The sequence below is a fragment of the Hypanus sabinus genome, chromosome 13 (genome assembly GCF_030144855.1).
Source record: "Hypanus sabinus isolate sHypSab1 chromosome 13, sHypSab1.hap1, whole genome shotgun sequence".
Classification (NCBI taxonomy): Eukaryota; Metazoa; Chordata; class Chondrichthyes; order Myliobatiformes; family Dasyatidae; genus Hypanus; species Hypanus sabinus.
The window spans coordinates 94,036,334-94,054,850 of record NC_082718.1 but is presented as its reverse complement, the minus strand read 5'-3'; the positions used below and the strand labels follow the sequence as shown (position 1 = coordinate 94,054,850).

General features: G+C 41.6%; 1 protein-coding gene across 3 annotated transcripts in view; it reads left to right on the top strand.

The window, feature by feature from the left end:
* si:dkeyp-14d3.1 (transmembrane protein 132C) overlaps positions 1-17,365 on the top strand; it is a 1,066,091-nt gene extending 1,048,726 nt beyond the window's left edge. For all 3 annotated transcript variants that reach the window (XM_059988236.1, XM_059988235.1, XM_059988237.1), the window contains one exon: positions 13,004-17,365. In XM_059988236.1, the coding sequence (XP_059844219.1) occupies positions 13,004-14,200 (1,197 nt within the window). In that variant the 3' untranslated portion in view covers positions 14,201-17,365. The remainder of the gene's footprint in view (positions 1-13,003) is intronic.
* The last annotated feature ends 1,152 nt before the right edge of the window (positions 17,366-18,517 follow it).

The window sequence follows — 18,517 nt, the reverse complement described above, 5'->3', positions numbered from 1 at the left end:
TTAAGTGTGGTTTGAACAAAGAGAATGGAGTAAAAAGTACATGAAGTCCTGGTCAAATCGGTGATTTCAAAAAGATTTCTGACCATGGACATCTTACAGTATGTGTTATTCCTCTCCACGCCATGTGGCACTTCGGGCGGCAACCTTGCCATTTCTTTAGCGTTTTTGTCAGTTTTTTACGAGGCTGAGTTGCTAGCCTGTCGCTCAACCAACCATGGATGGAAAGCATGCAAGGAGCCAGCTGGATTCGAACCCAGGACTGCTTGACTCGAAGTCTAGTGCGGATGCCACTACACACCGTCCAGAAGTTATTGTTGGTTTCACCAAGTATTGACGGAAAACACCTGAATTTTGATTCCCAATGCAACTACAAATTCTGGACTATTACAAATGTACTCCTTCCCTTCTTATTAATTTGCATATACTTTGCTTTTCTGTAATAAGAGTAATGAAGTTCAGTGATGCAACATTTAACAGCAAACATAAGGAACCACAATTTTAAACCTCTGAGAATACACCCTGTTGTTGCATTAATTCCTCACCATCTGCACAATCTGTACTTGGATCCCATACTTTATCAAGCACTCTTGCAGCCTTGTTTACAAGGCTGAAATAGTTTGAAGAAGATGGAGCCAGTCCAATGGTCACGTTGCCAAAGTCCCTGAGAATTTAGCAATAGTGTACCCAACGTTGCTATCATCCCACGTGTGGCTGTATCAGTCAGTGTGGACCAAAAGCACACTGAGCCCAAGAGCCAGGTAATGCTCAAGTTCTACCTGTCCCTGGTGTTCTGTGAGATAGGCCTGGACATTGCTGCCCTGCCTGTACTTTGTGGGAGAGTTCATCAAAGAAAACATATTTGACCTCAGTTTATCAGGCAGTGGTCAATGCAGAATATACTGTAGACACTGAGAGATTATTGACTTTATGGATTCTGTGGGTTTGCTCCCTGAGTAAATGATCTAAACTGTCTGGCAGAACACATCTGATCAACAAGCATGAAGATCTCACTTGACAGGAGGTGAGGGGCCCTCCTGCGTAGATGGTACCCTGCCCTCTTGGGACCGCTGAGGTGTGGAAGACATGGTAACCCACCACTTTACAGACCGTGGATTTACTAAAGAGGGTGTGGAGAAGGATCCAAGGGTCCCTGTTCAGGTTTATCCCCAGCAATTGCATATCCAGAGGGCTCTCTGATCTATGGGCTGCCCCCTGGGGCACACACCATGACAGGCATCAAGTGCTGCTGGAAGGTTACTAACTCAGTGAAGATAAAGACCAGTTGGTCTGTCCGAAACTTGCTGGTCTTGCAGCAAAGTGAAGTATTTGTAAGTGAATGCTGCCGACTGGCTCAGTCCAGGTTGCAGGGTTACACATCGAGGGACAAGTTAGAGCTCGGGCCAGCCAATGCCAAGCTTTTGCAGAGAAGGACCACAGCCTGCTCCCATACATGGAGGGGTAAGGATGGGTGGGGAAACCCCCTCGTACAATGAAAGTGGCAACACCTCAGGGAGCCACGTGAGGGGTGACGTGCTGTTTGTGTTTCATTTTAGGTTTACACTACTGAATGCAATGACCATGAATGCAGAACCTTCTTCACACTGTTTATTCCTTTGTATATATTTTTATTATGAATTAAGTCTATTTATGAAATATTAACAATTAAAGTGGTGTGCTTCCTTCTTGTCAACAAGAAGCCTGTATGAATGATTTACGTACTCAATAGGTACATGCTACTGATGAACCCTGAGCTCCAGAGAGCCATTATACAAAAATAGAAGGCCCAATGTAGTTTCCTTACAGCGTCCAGCATTTCAAAGATAACCTGCCTCCTGCTGCTGCATGCCTTCACCCACACTCTGGCACCCCTCATACGTAGTTTCATGAGATTTTACAATCTACTTTCTGTCCCTTGTTTTCATTGCAGGTTCGCGGTTGTCTTTTCTCTTCACTGAAGAACCTGCTTATTTCACAGACTCTCAGTAATCTGAGGCCGGGAGAGATATTTCATGTTGTAGAAATGACTGGATCCTGTACAATGTAATTAGAGTACTGTCCAATTCTAACAAGCTCTGGTTAAAATGTATTTCACTATCTGTTTTCATTCTGACAGGAGATTAAACCAGTTGAGAACAACAATTCACTTGTGAAAGCAACATGGAAATGTAATCATGTCTGGAGTAATTGCTGGATGGAATAAATATAATTAATCCATTGAATTTACTGGAGCAGTTTGCAGGTCCGCTGTAGCAAGTAGATTACCTGGGGTTATGGTGAATCATTTCTTATATATAACACTCATCATTGACGGATGGATTTATGATTCCATGGACTGGATAATTGAGTTGCTCTACAATCTTTTTTTCTGCATAACAATGTCCTGTCTTGAAAAGCATATATCCTGGAGTCTGAAGAACCATTTTAAAGTAGCAGCACCGCATACTAGACCAAAACACCCATCCAGCCATTTATCAGAAGTGCAAATTCACTGAAGGAATAAAGTTCAGAATTTCAAAGTCTCTGCACATCCTGTAGCTAGTTGGTGCTGGGATATCAAAGCTTTCCGAATACAGTATCGCTACACGTTCTCCTTAAGAGACTCGAGCAAACTTGTCTAACATAAAGTAAAAAGTTTGTGGACTTAGTTTGATTGTGTTAAGCTTCTCTAACTGACTGGCTATTACTTCTTTAATTATAGACTTCAGTATCCTGTCAACAATAGTATTAAGCTAGTTAGACTTTCATTTCCCTATTCTTTTGAACTGAATTGACTTTATTTCTTACATCCTTCACATAGATGAGGAGTAAAAAATCTTTACATCTCCGTCTGAATGTGCAATTTATAATAATTTGAAATAAATAGTATATACAACAGGGCAGTCAATATAACATAGAAATACAATTATATCAGCATGAATTAATCAGTCTGATGGCCTGGTGGAAGAACCTGTCCCAGAGCCTGTTGGTCCTGGCTTTTATGCTGTGGTACCGTTTCCCGGCTGGTAGCAGCTGAAACAGTTTGTGGTTGGAGTGATTTGGGTCCCCAGTGATCCTTTGGGTCCTTTTTACACACCTGTCTCTGTAAATGTCCTGAATAGTGGAAAGTTCACATCTACAGATGCGCTGAGCTGTCCGCACCACTCTCTGCAGAGTCCTGCGATTGAGGAAAGTACAGATCCCATACCAGGCAGTGATACAGCCAGTCAGGAAGCTCTCAATCATGCCACTGTAGAAAGTCCTTAGGGTTTGGGGACTCATGTCAAACTTCTTCAACCATCTTGAACAAGGGAGCTATGTAAGACCATAAGATATAGGAACAGAATTAGGCCATTTGGCCCATCAAGTCTGTTCCACCATTTCATCATGGCTGATCCATTTTTCCTCTCAGCCCTAATCTCCTGCCTTCTCCCCTGATCTCTTGATGCTCTGACTAATCAAGAATCTATCAACCTCTACCTTAAGTATACCCAAAAACTTGGCCTCAAGTTCTGATTCCACAGATTCACCACTGCATGGCTATAGAAATTCCTCCTCATCTCCATTCTAAAAGGACACCCCTCTATTCTGAGGCTGTGTCCTTTGGTTCTAACCTCACTCAGCATAGGAAACATCCTCTCCACGTCCACTCTACTAAGGCGTGTACAGCCGCTGGCCACTTTATTAGGCACCCCTGTATACCTGCTCATTAATGCAAGTATCTAATCTGTAAGTCATGTGACAGCAACTCGATGCATAAAAGCACGCAGTTATGATCAAAAGGCTCAGTTGTTGTTCAGACCAGAATGGTGAAATGTGATCTAAGTGACTTTGACCATGGAATGATTGTTGGAGCCAGACAGGATGGTCTGAAATTGCTGATCTCCTGGGATTTTCATGCATAACAGTCTCTAGAGTTTACAGAGGATGATGCGAAAGATTCAGTGAGCAAAGATACCTCGTTAATGAGAGAGGTCGGAGAAGAACAGCCAGACTGGTTCAAGCTGATCGGAAGGCCACAGTAACTCAAAAACCACGCATTACAACAGCGGTGTGCAGAACAACATGTCCGACTGCAGAACATGTCAAATCTTGAAGTGGACAGGCTCAAGCAGCAGAAGACTTCGAACATACAGGAATACATTCAGTGGCCACCTTATTAGGTACCCAACAAAGTGGCCACTGAGTTGTATATGGTTTTCCAATCTCCTCGTACCCTCCCGGACTTCAGTGAGTTTTGGAACACTTCAGTCAATGGCTGCACCACCTCTGCAGCCAATTCCCTTAAAAAAATCTTCAGCTGCAAGCCATTGCATTCACACACTTTGTCTGCCTCTATCACCGTGAGTTTTTTCAATACATCATAGCTCGTTATAGGGATTGGTACAAGTCCTTCCAAGCTATTTGAAGCTACCCTATTTGTCATTTGCAGGTGCAGAACCTTCTTTTTAAGCACTGCTTATTTAAATCTCCAATATAAAATAGCTTAAGTTGTTTTATATAATATGTTTAGTGTCCTCAGTAAATACGGGGACATTTCATTATCAATAAATTAATTGGAAGTGCAGTCACTCTTGGCAGTCAAGTGCAACAACATTCCCTTTGTTCTCCTGTGAGCATGGATCTTATGGGGAGGTCTGGAAATGGGGTTTGGAAATATGCCCTTCTAATGCCAAAGTGAGAGCACCACCACTGATTCAAGCTAATACCATAAAGGCCAAGCGTTCATAAAAACGCTGTAGCTGTCATATTACTTGCAAGCAAATTTCAGTGCTATCGAAAGAAGCAATTAAGCTCTACATATTCATGTTTTCAGGGAGATCATACCTCCCCTAGATGCCCATGAAAATAAATCTCATCCTCTTGGAGAAGTACATAACTCTGGTCTCTCTTTAACTTTGCTTGGCATTCTGATTTCTCTCCTAATTAAAAGTTCCGGTTTCAATAATTTCCTTGAGATGGTGCTTTATTAGTGATGCTACAGGATTCAGTTTTGAAAATGCACTGAAATAAAACTAAATCTTATTTACTTTGTTGCAGACACCAGCAAGTGGTCTATGCTCTGAAGGCTTTATGATCGAGATTAAAAATCCAATAACTCACACATCAGAGAGTCAAATATTGTAATTACAGAGATTTGGAATAAATTAGCTTGTGCATTAACGTATAAAAGAAAATGTTATATGAAAAAAGAAAATTGTGGAGCCTCTGACTTTATATATGCCACATCCCTGATCTCATGGTACAGTAAGACTATCTATTATGGACCAAGGAACTTGGGACCGGTGTATACAACTCTCAAAGTAGAAAATTAATCAGACAATGTGGTGTTCAGATGAAGCTTGGCAGTTTAATTTATTATAAGAAAAATAATTATAGTGATGGAACAAGCAACACACATATTATGATACAACTTTTTAGGTAGAGCAATCTTAAATGAATAAGTCAAAGAATAAAGTTTAATCGTTTTTAGGAATTATTTTCCAAACCTTGTGAATGAAAGTTGGGAAAGAATAGAGTCAAGGCCGATTCTTAGTGAATGTAGCTAGCTTGACTGGGGCTACTGTGGATATGCAACTGAACCAATCAAGAAAATATCTTTGTAAGAGTACTGCTAAAACAGTTCTATCACATTTAAAGCATTTATCTGGATTTCAAAGTCAGACGTGTTCAAAGTAAATTGGATTTCAGATTCATTTATCACATTTACTTTCAAATGCAAAGAGAAGAGTTGTTGTTTCAGGCCGAGACCCTTCAGCAGGACCCTTCAGCCCGAAACGTCAGCTGTACTCTTCTCCATAGACACTGCCTGGCCTGCCGAGTTCCTCCTGCATTTTGTGTGTGTGTTGCTCAAATTTCCAGCATCTGCAGATTTTCTATTGTTTGTGAAACGTGTCATTTCAATAGCTTTCAAATGGTGCATTTAATGGTAGAGACATGTATACAATATACATCCTGAAATTCTTTTTCTTTGCAGGCATCCACAAAAACAGAGGAATGCCCCAAAGAATGAATGACATTTAAAACATTACAACCACAAAAGCTCCCCCCATTCCCCCGCCTATGCACAAGCAGCAGCAGGACAACGAACCCCCCTCCCCCACCAGCAGAAAAGCATCAGCACTTTCCACCGAGCACTCAGCGTGCAGCAAAGCATCAATAAAGACACAGACTTGCAGTACCCAAAGACTACTCATTCACCCGGTATTCGACATACCACAGGCTCTCTCTCTTCCTAATAAAGGAAAAGGAGGGGAGACATAACAAACAACTCACTGATTTACAATGTTAAAATTCTGTTGCTTCACTCTTCCGAGCTTTGCATTAACAACCAAACACAACCTAGGGATGTGCTGGGGGCAGCTTGCCAGTGTCATCGCTCAATCCTGTGCCAAAATAGCATGCCCACAATGTTCAGCAGAACAACGAACGCAACAACAACAGCGGTGACAAGCCAAAAACAGCAAAACAAGCTCTTTTTCTCACTATCAGCCAACCACCCACACGCTCACACACACACACACATGCACACGCGGACGGACAGGCCTCCAACATTTACAAAACGAGATAGTAAGCTATTCAATGTGTTGTATCATTCACCAAGTTCATGGTTGAGTTGCTCTCTAATTCCACAGCAAATAAAGAGAACTAATTTCAAAAACCTTCTTACAAGAAGTGTAAACTAATGGGTCTTCAATTTCTTAAATGTTGGATACCAATCAATTTTTCACTCAGTAAGGGTAAGCACTTTCCTTTTGTTCTTTAATGTTAGTTTGTTTGGTCAAAGTGTCAGGAGATGGTTAAGATCAGTGAAATGAAAATCAAAGTGGAGTTTATTGGCACATGTGCAATGCAAAACCTACTTGCAGTGGCACCACAAGCAGAGATATCAGATACACAACAATCACTAGAATAGACAAAATTAGACACTGTTTTTATATGGAAGAACACAAGTAAAACAGAAACAAAATCTACTGTGGCGCAAAGTGGCCATTGGGCTGCTGTTGTGAAGCAGTAATTAGGGTTGTGCAGGTTTGCCCAGGAACTGAGTGATTGAAATTCAGTATCCGTTCTTGAACCTGGTGATGAGGGACTTCAGATTTCTGTACCTCTCGCTCGAAGGCAGTTGTGACAAGGTGGCGTGGCCCCACACATTGGGGATGTTTGATGCTAGATGTTGCCTTTTGGAGCAGCTCCAACTCTATCAGAGGAACATTTCAAGGAAGGCAGAAACCTTCACTGCTTTTGCAAAATACCCAGTCACTTCAAGAGTGATAAACCTGCAAAGGAATTGGCCTATGGTTGGGAAACAGCATTAGCCCCTAAGGTATTTTAGGATAGTTGTAATGAGTTGAATGAATTTCTTCATACAAAATTTCGATAACTCTTTGGAACTGCGATTGACAGCACTAGATCCCCACCACAGAAGCGAGTGAGAAATTCTGTCCCCTTGTGTTTCTGTTTCCAATAACAAGCCTTTCAGTATATGGGCAAAAGAAATTAACAGACCCAGAGTTGAAGCCTTGCTCCAGACTTTCCTGACGCAGGGCATATTGAACGGATGTTGGGGATGAGGAGTTCTTCAGCTTTGCATACTCCTACATCATAAATTGCTGGAAATGTGGACCAATGAGCTCCAAGTACCACAATTATTCACCTAATTATTCACAACAAAGTGTGCTTCTCTGGGCTCCTTTTCCTGTTGAACATAGAAAATCCTGGTCCACTGGATGCTCGTAATGGACAATGGTGGATGACTTTGCCTTTTATCAGCTTCCCATGGATCAAGCAAGAAGAAAATACCAGACTACATAATGCTTTCTCATCCATAGTTTACCTGAATCAATAGAATTCAGGGTGTAACAGAAAAGTTCTCCCATCTGCAGCTTCAGTTCCAGATGTTAGTGAGGAATAGTTCTCAGGGTCAATATGTGATTTTATCACATCCTGTACCAATTCCTAGGTGGCAGTGTTCAGTTCCATTTATATTTTTCTCTCCAGCAGACTAGTAAACTTTCTGAGGTAGATTAATGTCAGATGCATTACAGTGGGACAGTAAAATTCAGCTGGATTAGGTGAAGATCACAAGCTTCCTTCATTAATGGAAGTAAGACCGTCATTTTTTACGATTATCTACACTACGATCAGTTATTACAGACAACTTTTAAGCTAAATTCTATTTTTAATGGTGACATTTGAATTAACATTCCCTGGATTAATAGTCCAAGTCCTTGGAAAACTAGGAGTGTTATTATGTTAATTCTTAGGCAATTGCAATTTGCGATTTATAGCCTGCAATTTGCAATCTGCTTAACTAATTGAATTTGCAGTTTCCTGACATGTAGAAGACAAGATGGAAATATGATTGAAGTTTTCCAAATGTTAAGGAGATGTGATTGAGTAGATGAAGAGAACTGGCTTTTCTCCTTGGGGAGAAAGACCCAATATATAGAGCCGACTTTTCAGTAGTAAAATAAAGGTGGAACCTGTTAAAGAGTACATAACAGGTGTCCAGTTTTATTTCAGACCTACAAAATCTGGAGATGAATAAACTCTTCTCGGACTTCCAGCTGAGTACAGGTACTGATTTTAACCAACATTTCAGGGATGATGCTTGGGCATGTCTAGTCTGGTGGTATTTATACCCCTGTCGTCTGTCCCTCCTGATTGGTTAGTCCTCATCCCATCAGACTTACACTGTCCCACCTTGCTTACAGTCGAATTGCAGTTCTTACTTAGAGCAAGACCTTCGTCTTTATTAAAATTCTTTTCCTCTAGTTTTACTTCAGTGGCCTCCTTCAGCAGGTGGTCCCAAAAGCCACTGGCATGGGATAGTAGTTTTGTGCCATCGAAGTCAATCCTATGGCCATTGCAAGTGCAACATCCTGCTTCGGCCAATTTTTCCGGGTAACCCAAACGGACGCACTTCCTGTGCTTCGTGATACAGGTTTCCACCGTGTGTCCAGTCCGATCAATATACGCTGCCCCACATTCACAGGAGTCTCCAGGAAGAAATAAGACAACTACACATGTCATTCCTACAGAATGGCTACAAGGTGAAGGAAATCAACCGGGCCCTTAAAAGTGCTAGCAGAAAAAGCAGGGGGCTAACAATGAGGAATCCGTCGCTACCGCCTGTCTCCCCTACATTTCCGCAGTTTCGGGAAGGATTAATCCTTAAGCAGTACCAGATTAATACCATCCACAAACCTGTAAGGAAGCTCAAATCACAACTGGTGTGGGTCAAAGATGACATGAGCCTCGGGGTAGGTGGCGTTTTTTAAAGGGTTCCCTGTGAATGCGGAACAGCATATATCAGCCAGATGGGATACATGGTGGAAACCTGCATCAAGCAACATGAGGCATATCCATTAGGATTACCCGAGGAAATCAGTGGTAGCAGAACACTGCATTCACGATTGTCATAGGATTGACTTCGATGGCACAAAACTACTGTGCTGTGCCAGTGGCTTTTGGGATCATCTGGTGAAGGAAGTCATTGAACTAAAACTAGAAGAAAAGAATTTTAATGAAGACGAAGGTCTCACTCTAAGTAAAGACTGGAATTCAATTGCAAACAAGGTGGGGCAGCAGAAACCTGATTGAATGAGGGTTAACCAATCAGGAGGGATGGACAACAGGATTATAAATACCACCAGACTAGACAAGCTCAGGCATCATCCCTAATGAAGATGGCAGAGTTTGTCATGGAAACGTTGGTTCAGATCAATACCTGGACCTGGCTGGAAGCCCGACAAGAATTTATTCGTCTTATATATAGTGGGAAAACACTAGATCATTTTTCAGAATCTGTAAAATTTTTCTTTCTCAAAAAGACTGAAATTTGAAACCTTTTTCTAGAAATGATAATTGATGTTGTGCCGGCTAATAACTTTAAATCTTAGATTTAAAAGCAGATAGGGTTGTAAACAGGGTTTTTACTTTGATTTTCAGAAGGCCTTTGACAAGGTGCTGCAAACGAGGCTGTTGAGCAAGATAAGAGCCCATGGTATTAAAGGAAAGATACCAGATATGAATAAAAGATTGGCTGACTGGCAGGCAACAATGAGTGCAAACAAAGGGGACCTTTTCTGTTTGGTGGCTGGTGACTAGTGATTCTTCACAGGGATCTTTGGAATCACTTCTTGTCATGCTATACAGTATGTCAATCATTTGGATAACAGGATAGATAGATTTGTGGCTCAGTTTGCAGATGACACAAAAATAGGTGGGGGGCAGGTAAAAGCAGGGAGACTGCAAAAAGACTTATTAGGCGAATGGGCAAAGAAGTGACATATAGATATTGTGTAAGGAAGTGTGTAACCATGCACTTGTATTGTGAACAGCTTTGGCCCCCTTATCTAAGAAAAGATATGTTGGTATTGGAGAGGATCCACAGGAAGTTCACAAGAATAATTCTGGGAATGAAAGGGTTAATGCATGAGGCGCATTTGATGGCTCTGGGCCTGTACTTACCGGAGTTTGGAAAAATGAGGGGGTATCTCATTGAAACCTCTGGAATATTGAAATGTCCAGATAGAGGGAATGTGAAGAAGATGTTTCCTATAGTGGAGGAGTCTAAGACCAGAGGGCATATCCTCAGAATAGAGGAACATCAATTTAATACAGAGATAAGGAGGAGTTATTTACCCAGAGGTTGGAGTATCTGTGGAATTCATTGCCTCAGATGGCTGTGAAGGACAAGTCATTGGGTGTAGTTCAAGTGGAGGTTGGTAAGTTCTTGATTAGTCAAGGCATCAAGGGGTGTGTGGAGAAGGCAGAAGAATAGGGCTGAGAGGGATAACAAATCAGCCATGATGGAATGGCGGAGCAGACTCAATGGGCTGAATGGGTTCTGCTCCTACGTCTTATGGTAAACAGAGCTTTTTGCACATTAACTTTCATAAATCAATGTACTGAGTACAGGAACTGGGATATGATGTTGAAGTTGTAAAAGGTGTTGGCGAGGCATAATCTGGAATATTGTGTGCAGTTCTGATCACCTACATACAAGGAAGGATCAATAAGATTGAAAGGGTCCTGAGTAAATTTACAAGGATATCACCAGGCATTGAGGACCCGAGTTAAAGGGAAGAGCCAAATAGGATAAGGCTTTCTTCCATGGGCCGTGGAGAATGAGGGGAGAATGGACAGAGGTATATGAGCGATATTAATAAAGTAAATGTAAGCAGGTTTTGTTCAGCTAGAGTTGGGTGAGACTACAACTAGGAGTCATTAGGGGAACACAAGGGGGAACTCCTTCACTCAGAGAGTGGTGAGAATGTGGAATGAGCTGCCAGTGGAAATAGCGGACGCAGGTTAAATTTTAACATTTAAGAGAAGTTTGGATAAGTACTTGGATGGGAGGGGCATGGAAGGCTATGGCCTAGGTGCAGGTCAATAGGACTAGGCAGGATACTAGTTCGCTGTGGACTAGGTAGGCCAAAGGACCTGTATCTGTGCTGTGGATCTACAATTCTACAATTGATGGAATTCCTTACCCAGAGATATAAAAGGATGGGGCGAAAGCAAGTGTGTGGAGGTGGTCTTGGATCAGCCAGCATCACACAGGTGGGACAAGCTCAATGGATGAATAGCCTCCTTTTATTTAATGCAAACTCCGCTTATTCATAATGCTAGATGCCATCAGAAGCACCTCATTGACAGAAGTATATTTGCTAGTCATGTTGTAAACATCACCTCTTTTTGCCAGAGAAATCTGCACTCTAGTTACGTCCAGAGATTAACTCTGGATGTTTAACGATGTGAGCATCCTGAAACTTACAGATCTTTGATTTATAAATTTTCGTTGTGACACTGTTGTAGCATGAACACAGTCACCAGCGAGTTACAGCAGGTAGATGTAAAAGTAGCCTTTAATTCAACAAAATGAGACACCCTCTGGAGAAAGAGGCTTGTTCAACACAATCTGACATGTCATTTTACATGCTAAAGCTCTAAAGACAATTCTATATTTACAATATATCTACAATGCTTCCTTTGAATTACATATAATTTTCCCACTTCCATTTTCGCATCCACACTCCACACATCCAAGATGAATGTTAATCAGCATCATCTGGCTTTTCAATTCAACTGCTGACCACAGCTCCAGGAAAATATTGTCCAGGGCTGCATTTTAAATTTAATCTACAATCCACATTCAGGTCTAAAGATTGGTTACCGAAGTTAATATTTTCTGTATACTCTAATTATAGGAAAGATGTCAACAAAATAGAGAGAGTACAGAGGAGACTCACTGGAATGTTACCTGGGTTTCAGCACTTAAGTTACAGAGAAAGGTTGAACAAGTTAGGTCTTTATTCTTTGGAGCGTAGAAGGTTGAGGGGGGACTTGATAGAGGTATTTAAAATTGTGAGGGGTATAGATAGAGTTGACGTGGATAGGTTTTTTCCTTTGAGAGTAGGGGAGATTCAAACAATAGGACACGAGTTGAGAGTTAAGGTGCAAAAGTTTAGGGGTAACAGGAGAGGGAACTTCTTTACTCAGAGAGTGGTAGCTGTGTGGAACGAGCTTCCAGTAGAAGTGGTAGAGGCAGGTTCGATATTGTCATTTAAAGTAAAATTGGATAGGTATAAGGACAGGAAAGGAATGGAGGGTTATGGGCTGAGTGCAGGTAGGTGGGAATAGGTCAGAGTAAACGTTCGGCACAGACTAGAAGGGCCGAAATGGCCTGTTTCCGTGCTGCAATTGTTATATGGTTATATAATTCCAGAATATGCCCAATGGGGTGCCTGTTCACCATAACACCAACAGAGCAATGTATTCCTTTGGATTGCTTTCTACCAAACTTCTAATGATGCCCAGACTTTGAGATTTCACTGAATGAAATGTTGTCCAGGGAGATGTTCTCCTTTGTAAGTTGAGGGAAGGCTGAACAAGCAATCCGCCAGTGTGTGTGTGCAGTCGTGGCTTAACCCTCAGAATGGCAGCCCTCTGAATTCAGGATTTTGCTCATAATGTCAATAAAACTGAAATGTGATTTTGTCTCTATTCTTTCATCCAGGAGGCAATAATCAGTGGTTGGATCCATTTCAGTGACAACAGTCTGACTCCGCTGGATATTTACGATCCCAAGGACTATACCCTCACCGTCACTTCGAGGGAAGAGTCCGTCATCTCAACGTACCAGGATTTGCAGTTGCAATGGCCTGTCATCACTGTGGTGGGAGAGGGCCAAGGGAACCTGCTGAAAGTCGAGCTAGTCATCTGTGAGGTCTGCCAGAAATCCAAGCGGAAGAGCATCCTGGCGGTGGGAAATAGCAACATCGAGGTGAAATTCGGTCAGAATAACGTGGGTCCGAAGAGTGGTGGCGCCGACTACGGCGGGAATGGGGAGCTAGAAAACCGAGCTAGCGACCGGAGGCAGAAGAACGTAGACCAGGAGCGGGCAGGGCAGAATGGACGGTACTTCAGCAGCGCGACTGCAGACCGCGAGGAGAGCTCAATGAGGAAAGTGAGCACAACCACCAAAGCTTCCGTCAACAGGAACCAAGGTGGGACCGACCAGCTCTCCGAAGGCGGCAGCCAACTCCAAAACATTCCACTGGATGCTGCCAACTTCCCCTCGCATGACCTCACCAGGATCTCCGGGGACAGTGAAAGCCTGGACGAAAGTGATCTGGTGCAGGCCCCAAGAGGTCTGACAGACCTGGAGATCGGAATGTACGCTCTGCTGGGTGTTTTTTGCCTGGCTATTCTTGTCTTTTTAATTAACTGCGTCATGTTTGCTTTGAAGTACCGGCACAAGCGAATTCCCTCGGAGGCCCAAGGAACCATGAATCATTCCCACGACTGGGTTTGGTTGGGGAATGAGACAGAGCTGCTGGAGAACACCGCTGATTTATCCCCACAACAGCTCTGTGAACACACTACGGTAATAGACAGAGTAGCAGGTTTTGAAGAGAGCAACCATCTGCTCAATGGAGGAACCCAGAAGAACATCCAAGGACAGGTGCATAGGTCTGCCCTGTCCAGTGACGGGAAGGACCGCAAGGATGAACCTCTGAACTCCCCAACCACAAAGCGGAAACGGGTAAAGTTTACAACATTTACTACGATTCCACCAGACGATGGATGTCCCGCGACCAATTCAGTCCTTCTGGGTAATGAGGAAGATATTAAGTGGGTATGCCAGGACATGGGCTTGGGAGACTCGCACGAACTGAGAAATTACATGGAAAGAATACATGACAAAGTGTAACTGTGTTATCCAGTCTGTTTTCATTCTTTGCTCACCTTTATGCCTTCAGTTTTGAGTAATTGTGCAGGAAATCCAGTCATGAATGGGACCAGTTTGTGAGAATGAAATACACCGGCAGCAAAGCACAGGACTACGCAGGTATCAGACGAATCAGCAGACAAATCATGATAGATATCTGGCAAAATCAAAACTCGCAGGAATTGGGGTGACGTTTGGAAAGACAATAAAAAGAAGAGGCTAACAGGAAAGGAATGTGTGCGAGTGTACCAACACAAATTCAGAAACGCTGATGGAAAGAATACATGGCAGATTAACCTGGAAAGGGAACGGAGGAAGGTGCACAATAAACTGAATGAACGTTAAAAATGAGCACTCCTGTTCAGCGACTCCTTCCTGAAAGGGAAGGACTGTGGAAGAACACTTCTGATTGGATGACACTATGACTGTAGTCCATGGGAGCTGGCTCTTAACACAAATGTCTTAATGACCAGCTCTAAATGTAATCATTTTATATGATTTTGTTAATTTTGGACTTCAGTTGTATTCTCAATTCTTGAACTCTGTGTAAAATTTATGTTATGTCTTGTTTATATTTAGACTTTCAGTTCTTCACGTTATTATTTATGGTGTAGTAATAAGTCATACCCACCTTTATAACTTAGGTGAAATATTTTAACAAGGTATACCTAGAATGCATTGTAGATTACTAGAATGTAAAATTTATTTATAAATATTATACACATTGTAAATAAAAGTTGCTTAAGATAGCTTGAAAATTTAGCCCTTTCTGGTTCACATTGAGTCTTTGAGCTATATCTTTCTTCCATTTGTTTTTAAGGGTAACTGCACTTGAATGTAGTCGAGGGAAGGTTGCATCAGCCCAGAGACTACTGTGAGCACAGCATAATGAAAATAAATGAACCAGGAGGAGGATTGGCAATGCTAATAAAACAAATGGATCAGGCAGCTGTACTCCATCACAACTACGGGGAGATGTCAGTGTTGGCTTCACACGTGGCTCATTAAAGCTGTAGGTCACCAGAGTGACAGTCAGCTTTCTAAGCTTACCTGCTTCTCGATTTTTTCGTGTGTCACTGTCCGCAGCCATCCACCAGTGAATTTGTTCGGCAAAGGCACATCAGTAGGTTCATGTCGTAAGAGTTGTCAACCTGCTACGTTGTTTGTTTTGAAAGAAGCAGGGTTGAGTCATATAGATGATCCCGGGAATTGGGCTATTAATAAGAACTTTGAGGACAAATTGATGCAGAAAAGCAATAAGGAACAGTTTAAACATGAAAAGTACCAGTTCCCTTTATGAATTAAGTGAAAGTTCACCATCAGTTTGAAAGCAAAACATGAGGGAATACTTTGTATGTGTACTAAGGTACCTTACCAGGAATCGAGGTCAGGGACATATCTTCAAACAGTGTATAAGCCTAATTATTTATATTCATACTATGTACAAACTACGTGTTACAGATCTGTAATATTTACTTGAACCTTTAGTTGCTTAATTAAGGCATAACTGTCAGCACTTACTGGCAGAATATATTTTTGATTAAGGTGTTAAGAAACAAGGTGAGGGGTTTCTATCATCAGTGGAGCCAAGTGCAGCCATGGTCTCTGGTGTGGCAAGGAGCAATTTTTCAGTTCAGTATTGCAGTTAATGCATTATTTGTCATTTTGTGATTTTTCAACTCACTGATCTCCTATGGTATTGCTATTTTATATTAACGTCTGCAGGGCACAGAATCCACATCAGTGATTTGTTATGATTGATGAAGATCAACATCTATTTACATCATGCTTTTTTTAAAGTAATGTGATACATACCTGAATGGCTTTGATTTATATATTCCCTTATTTTCTGTATTGATTTTTTTTCTCTCCTTTTCCCCTCAGCATTATTAAGGCAGAAGAAGCTGTCTTAATTTGAGGAGGTAATTGTAATCTGAAGGACTGGGGAGACAGGGTAGTTAATTGCTCATTATTTGAAACAAGATAAGGTGTGAGTGAATTCTTCCTCTATTAATTATAGGCAGGGTTAGGTAAATGGGAGAGAAAAGATTTTGTGCTGCGGTGCTCCTTTGGTGGCAGTCTCAGGAGTGGATGGGACTGAAGGTGATGGGCAGAAAGGATTGGAATTGATGGCAATTGGCAGCATGTTGTGAGGGATATTTATCTTACCGAGAGAGAATTTAAAACCCAGCTGAACTGTGGGGTGATGTGGGTAATGGGGGAGGACATGTTGAAGATGTAATGTGTGGTTGGGCCAGTAGGACATTCCTTAGAGAACGGGAAGGGAGGCAGCACAAACCTACAGGAATGTGGGGACTACTTTCAGCAACTGGGGCAACAGCTCGGCATATAAATATCAAACAATTTTAAAAATATCCAAATGACAATCCTTCAGTTCTTTTTCAGGTAATTAAGGCAGCGCCAATCTTTGATATTTTTTTTTACTTTAGGAATTTTAGAACTATTGAGGGAAAAGAGTCACATTCCACCCTCTGCAAGTATTTTGAGTGAAGCAAAACCTTTACTTTAAACTTCGTTGTGTTCCCCTGACTGTTCTCAGTTTGTACTGGTTTTCAGAAATTCTTCTTGGTGGTTCAGAAGCCATTTTTCATGATTTGATTCATGCTGATCTTTTCCCCTCAGTTCTGGTTTTATTGACTGAATGCAATTGCAAACCTGACCGAATTGAATACAGGAAGTGTACAAGCTTTAGATATAGATTGGCTGCTAGAACTGTAAGAGAACATCATTGTTGCTGAGAGAGATCCCTCGGCCAATAATGTGATTTTAGGTTGAAGGCAATGTGCACCTCAGCCAAGAAATCCTAACAATTGAATAATTCCGCAAAAGTCTGTATGAATTGTGTATTTTCTTAATGAGCCTTTCATTCAGTTAAAAAAAATGTGAAGCATGATGTGTTAAAACAAAAGAAGAATTCTGGTGTAATATACTAAGGATCTGTGTGCAGCCAGAGTAAATCCCATTGCAAAAATAGCCAGACAGACTTTGATGGAATCGAGACTAGAAATTAAAATCCAAGAAATCCACCTTTTTATGAGTTGCTTGGTGTACTCAGTACACACGGTCTGTGTGTGCCATATAAAGGATATGTTTTGTTAACATGACTCATTGATTGTGTTTTCAACAGCCACGAATAAAGAAAGGAAATAGACTTCAACTATATTTGCAGCCTACTTGATCAAAGTTTAGGAAGACACTTAAGCATTCAATAATCGGCGAGGATTTAAATGCGGCAGTGATCTTCACAGAGACAATTTCTATGATAATATATAAGATCAATAATTTAAAAAAGTGTAAAGTAGGACATTCATAAGCAAACATGGGGGCTTTTATTCATGATAATGCAGTAGGAATAGACACTGCACTTCCCACAGCTGTTAACTGTGGAATATCACAAAAAATATTGTTAATATTGTTACTATTGAGTGCTGGTTTATTTATTAATAGCAAGGCATACAAGATTTATTTTTATTAGCAACAGAGTGGCTCCACTTAATTTTTCAAAGGTTTCTGGTATTTGGTGTAAGCAATGGGATGAGGGAATAATGACTGGATTCGTTTAATGGAGACAGAGAGATTTCCCCTTAGAGCTGCCCCAAAGAGTGACTGTCATAGGGACACAGTGTTTATTCAACTGAAAGGTGTCCTTAATTAAGGTTATTATGACCTTCATTTAGCTCAGAGGTTCCCAACCTTTTTACGGCATCTACGCCTACCATTAACGGAGGAGTCTGTGGACCCCAGGTTGAGAACCCCTGATTTAGGTTATTTTCCCAGCAATAGAATAAAACACGTAAGATTCCCCAAAATGACACAGCCTGCAGCCCACTATACTACAATAACAACGTTCACCAGCTGCGTACATTCTGGAGGATCGAAATACTGAGATTGAGAAGGGGGTACACCCAACGATTCAGTGAACTAATGTCTGGAGTCGGGTGCAGAACTTCACTCTGCTACGCCCTCTAGTGTTCCAGTTTCATAGAGGGATAATTCCTCATGAGCAGGCGTAGAGCTAGTTAACATTGGGAAGACTTATGCTAGAAGTAAGATTTAATAATGTTTCTGAACACTAAAGATGCTGTATTTTATGGTAAGGGCCAATCAGATCAGTACAAAATTACGGGATTTTGAAATCTACAATAGCAGATCAGAGTCTCTGAAGATCGATGGTGCTTTCTGGGAATTCCAAGCCGTGTATATACCTCCTCCCTCACCTCCATTCAGGGCCCCAACCAATCCTTCCAGGTGAGGCAGCACTTCACCTGCAAATCTGCT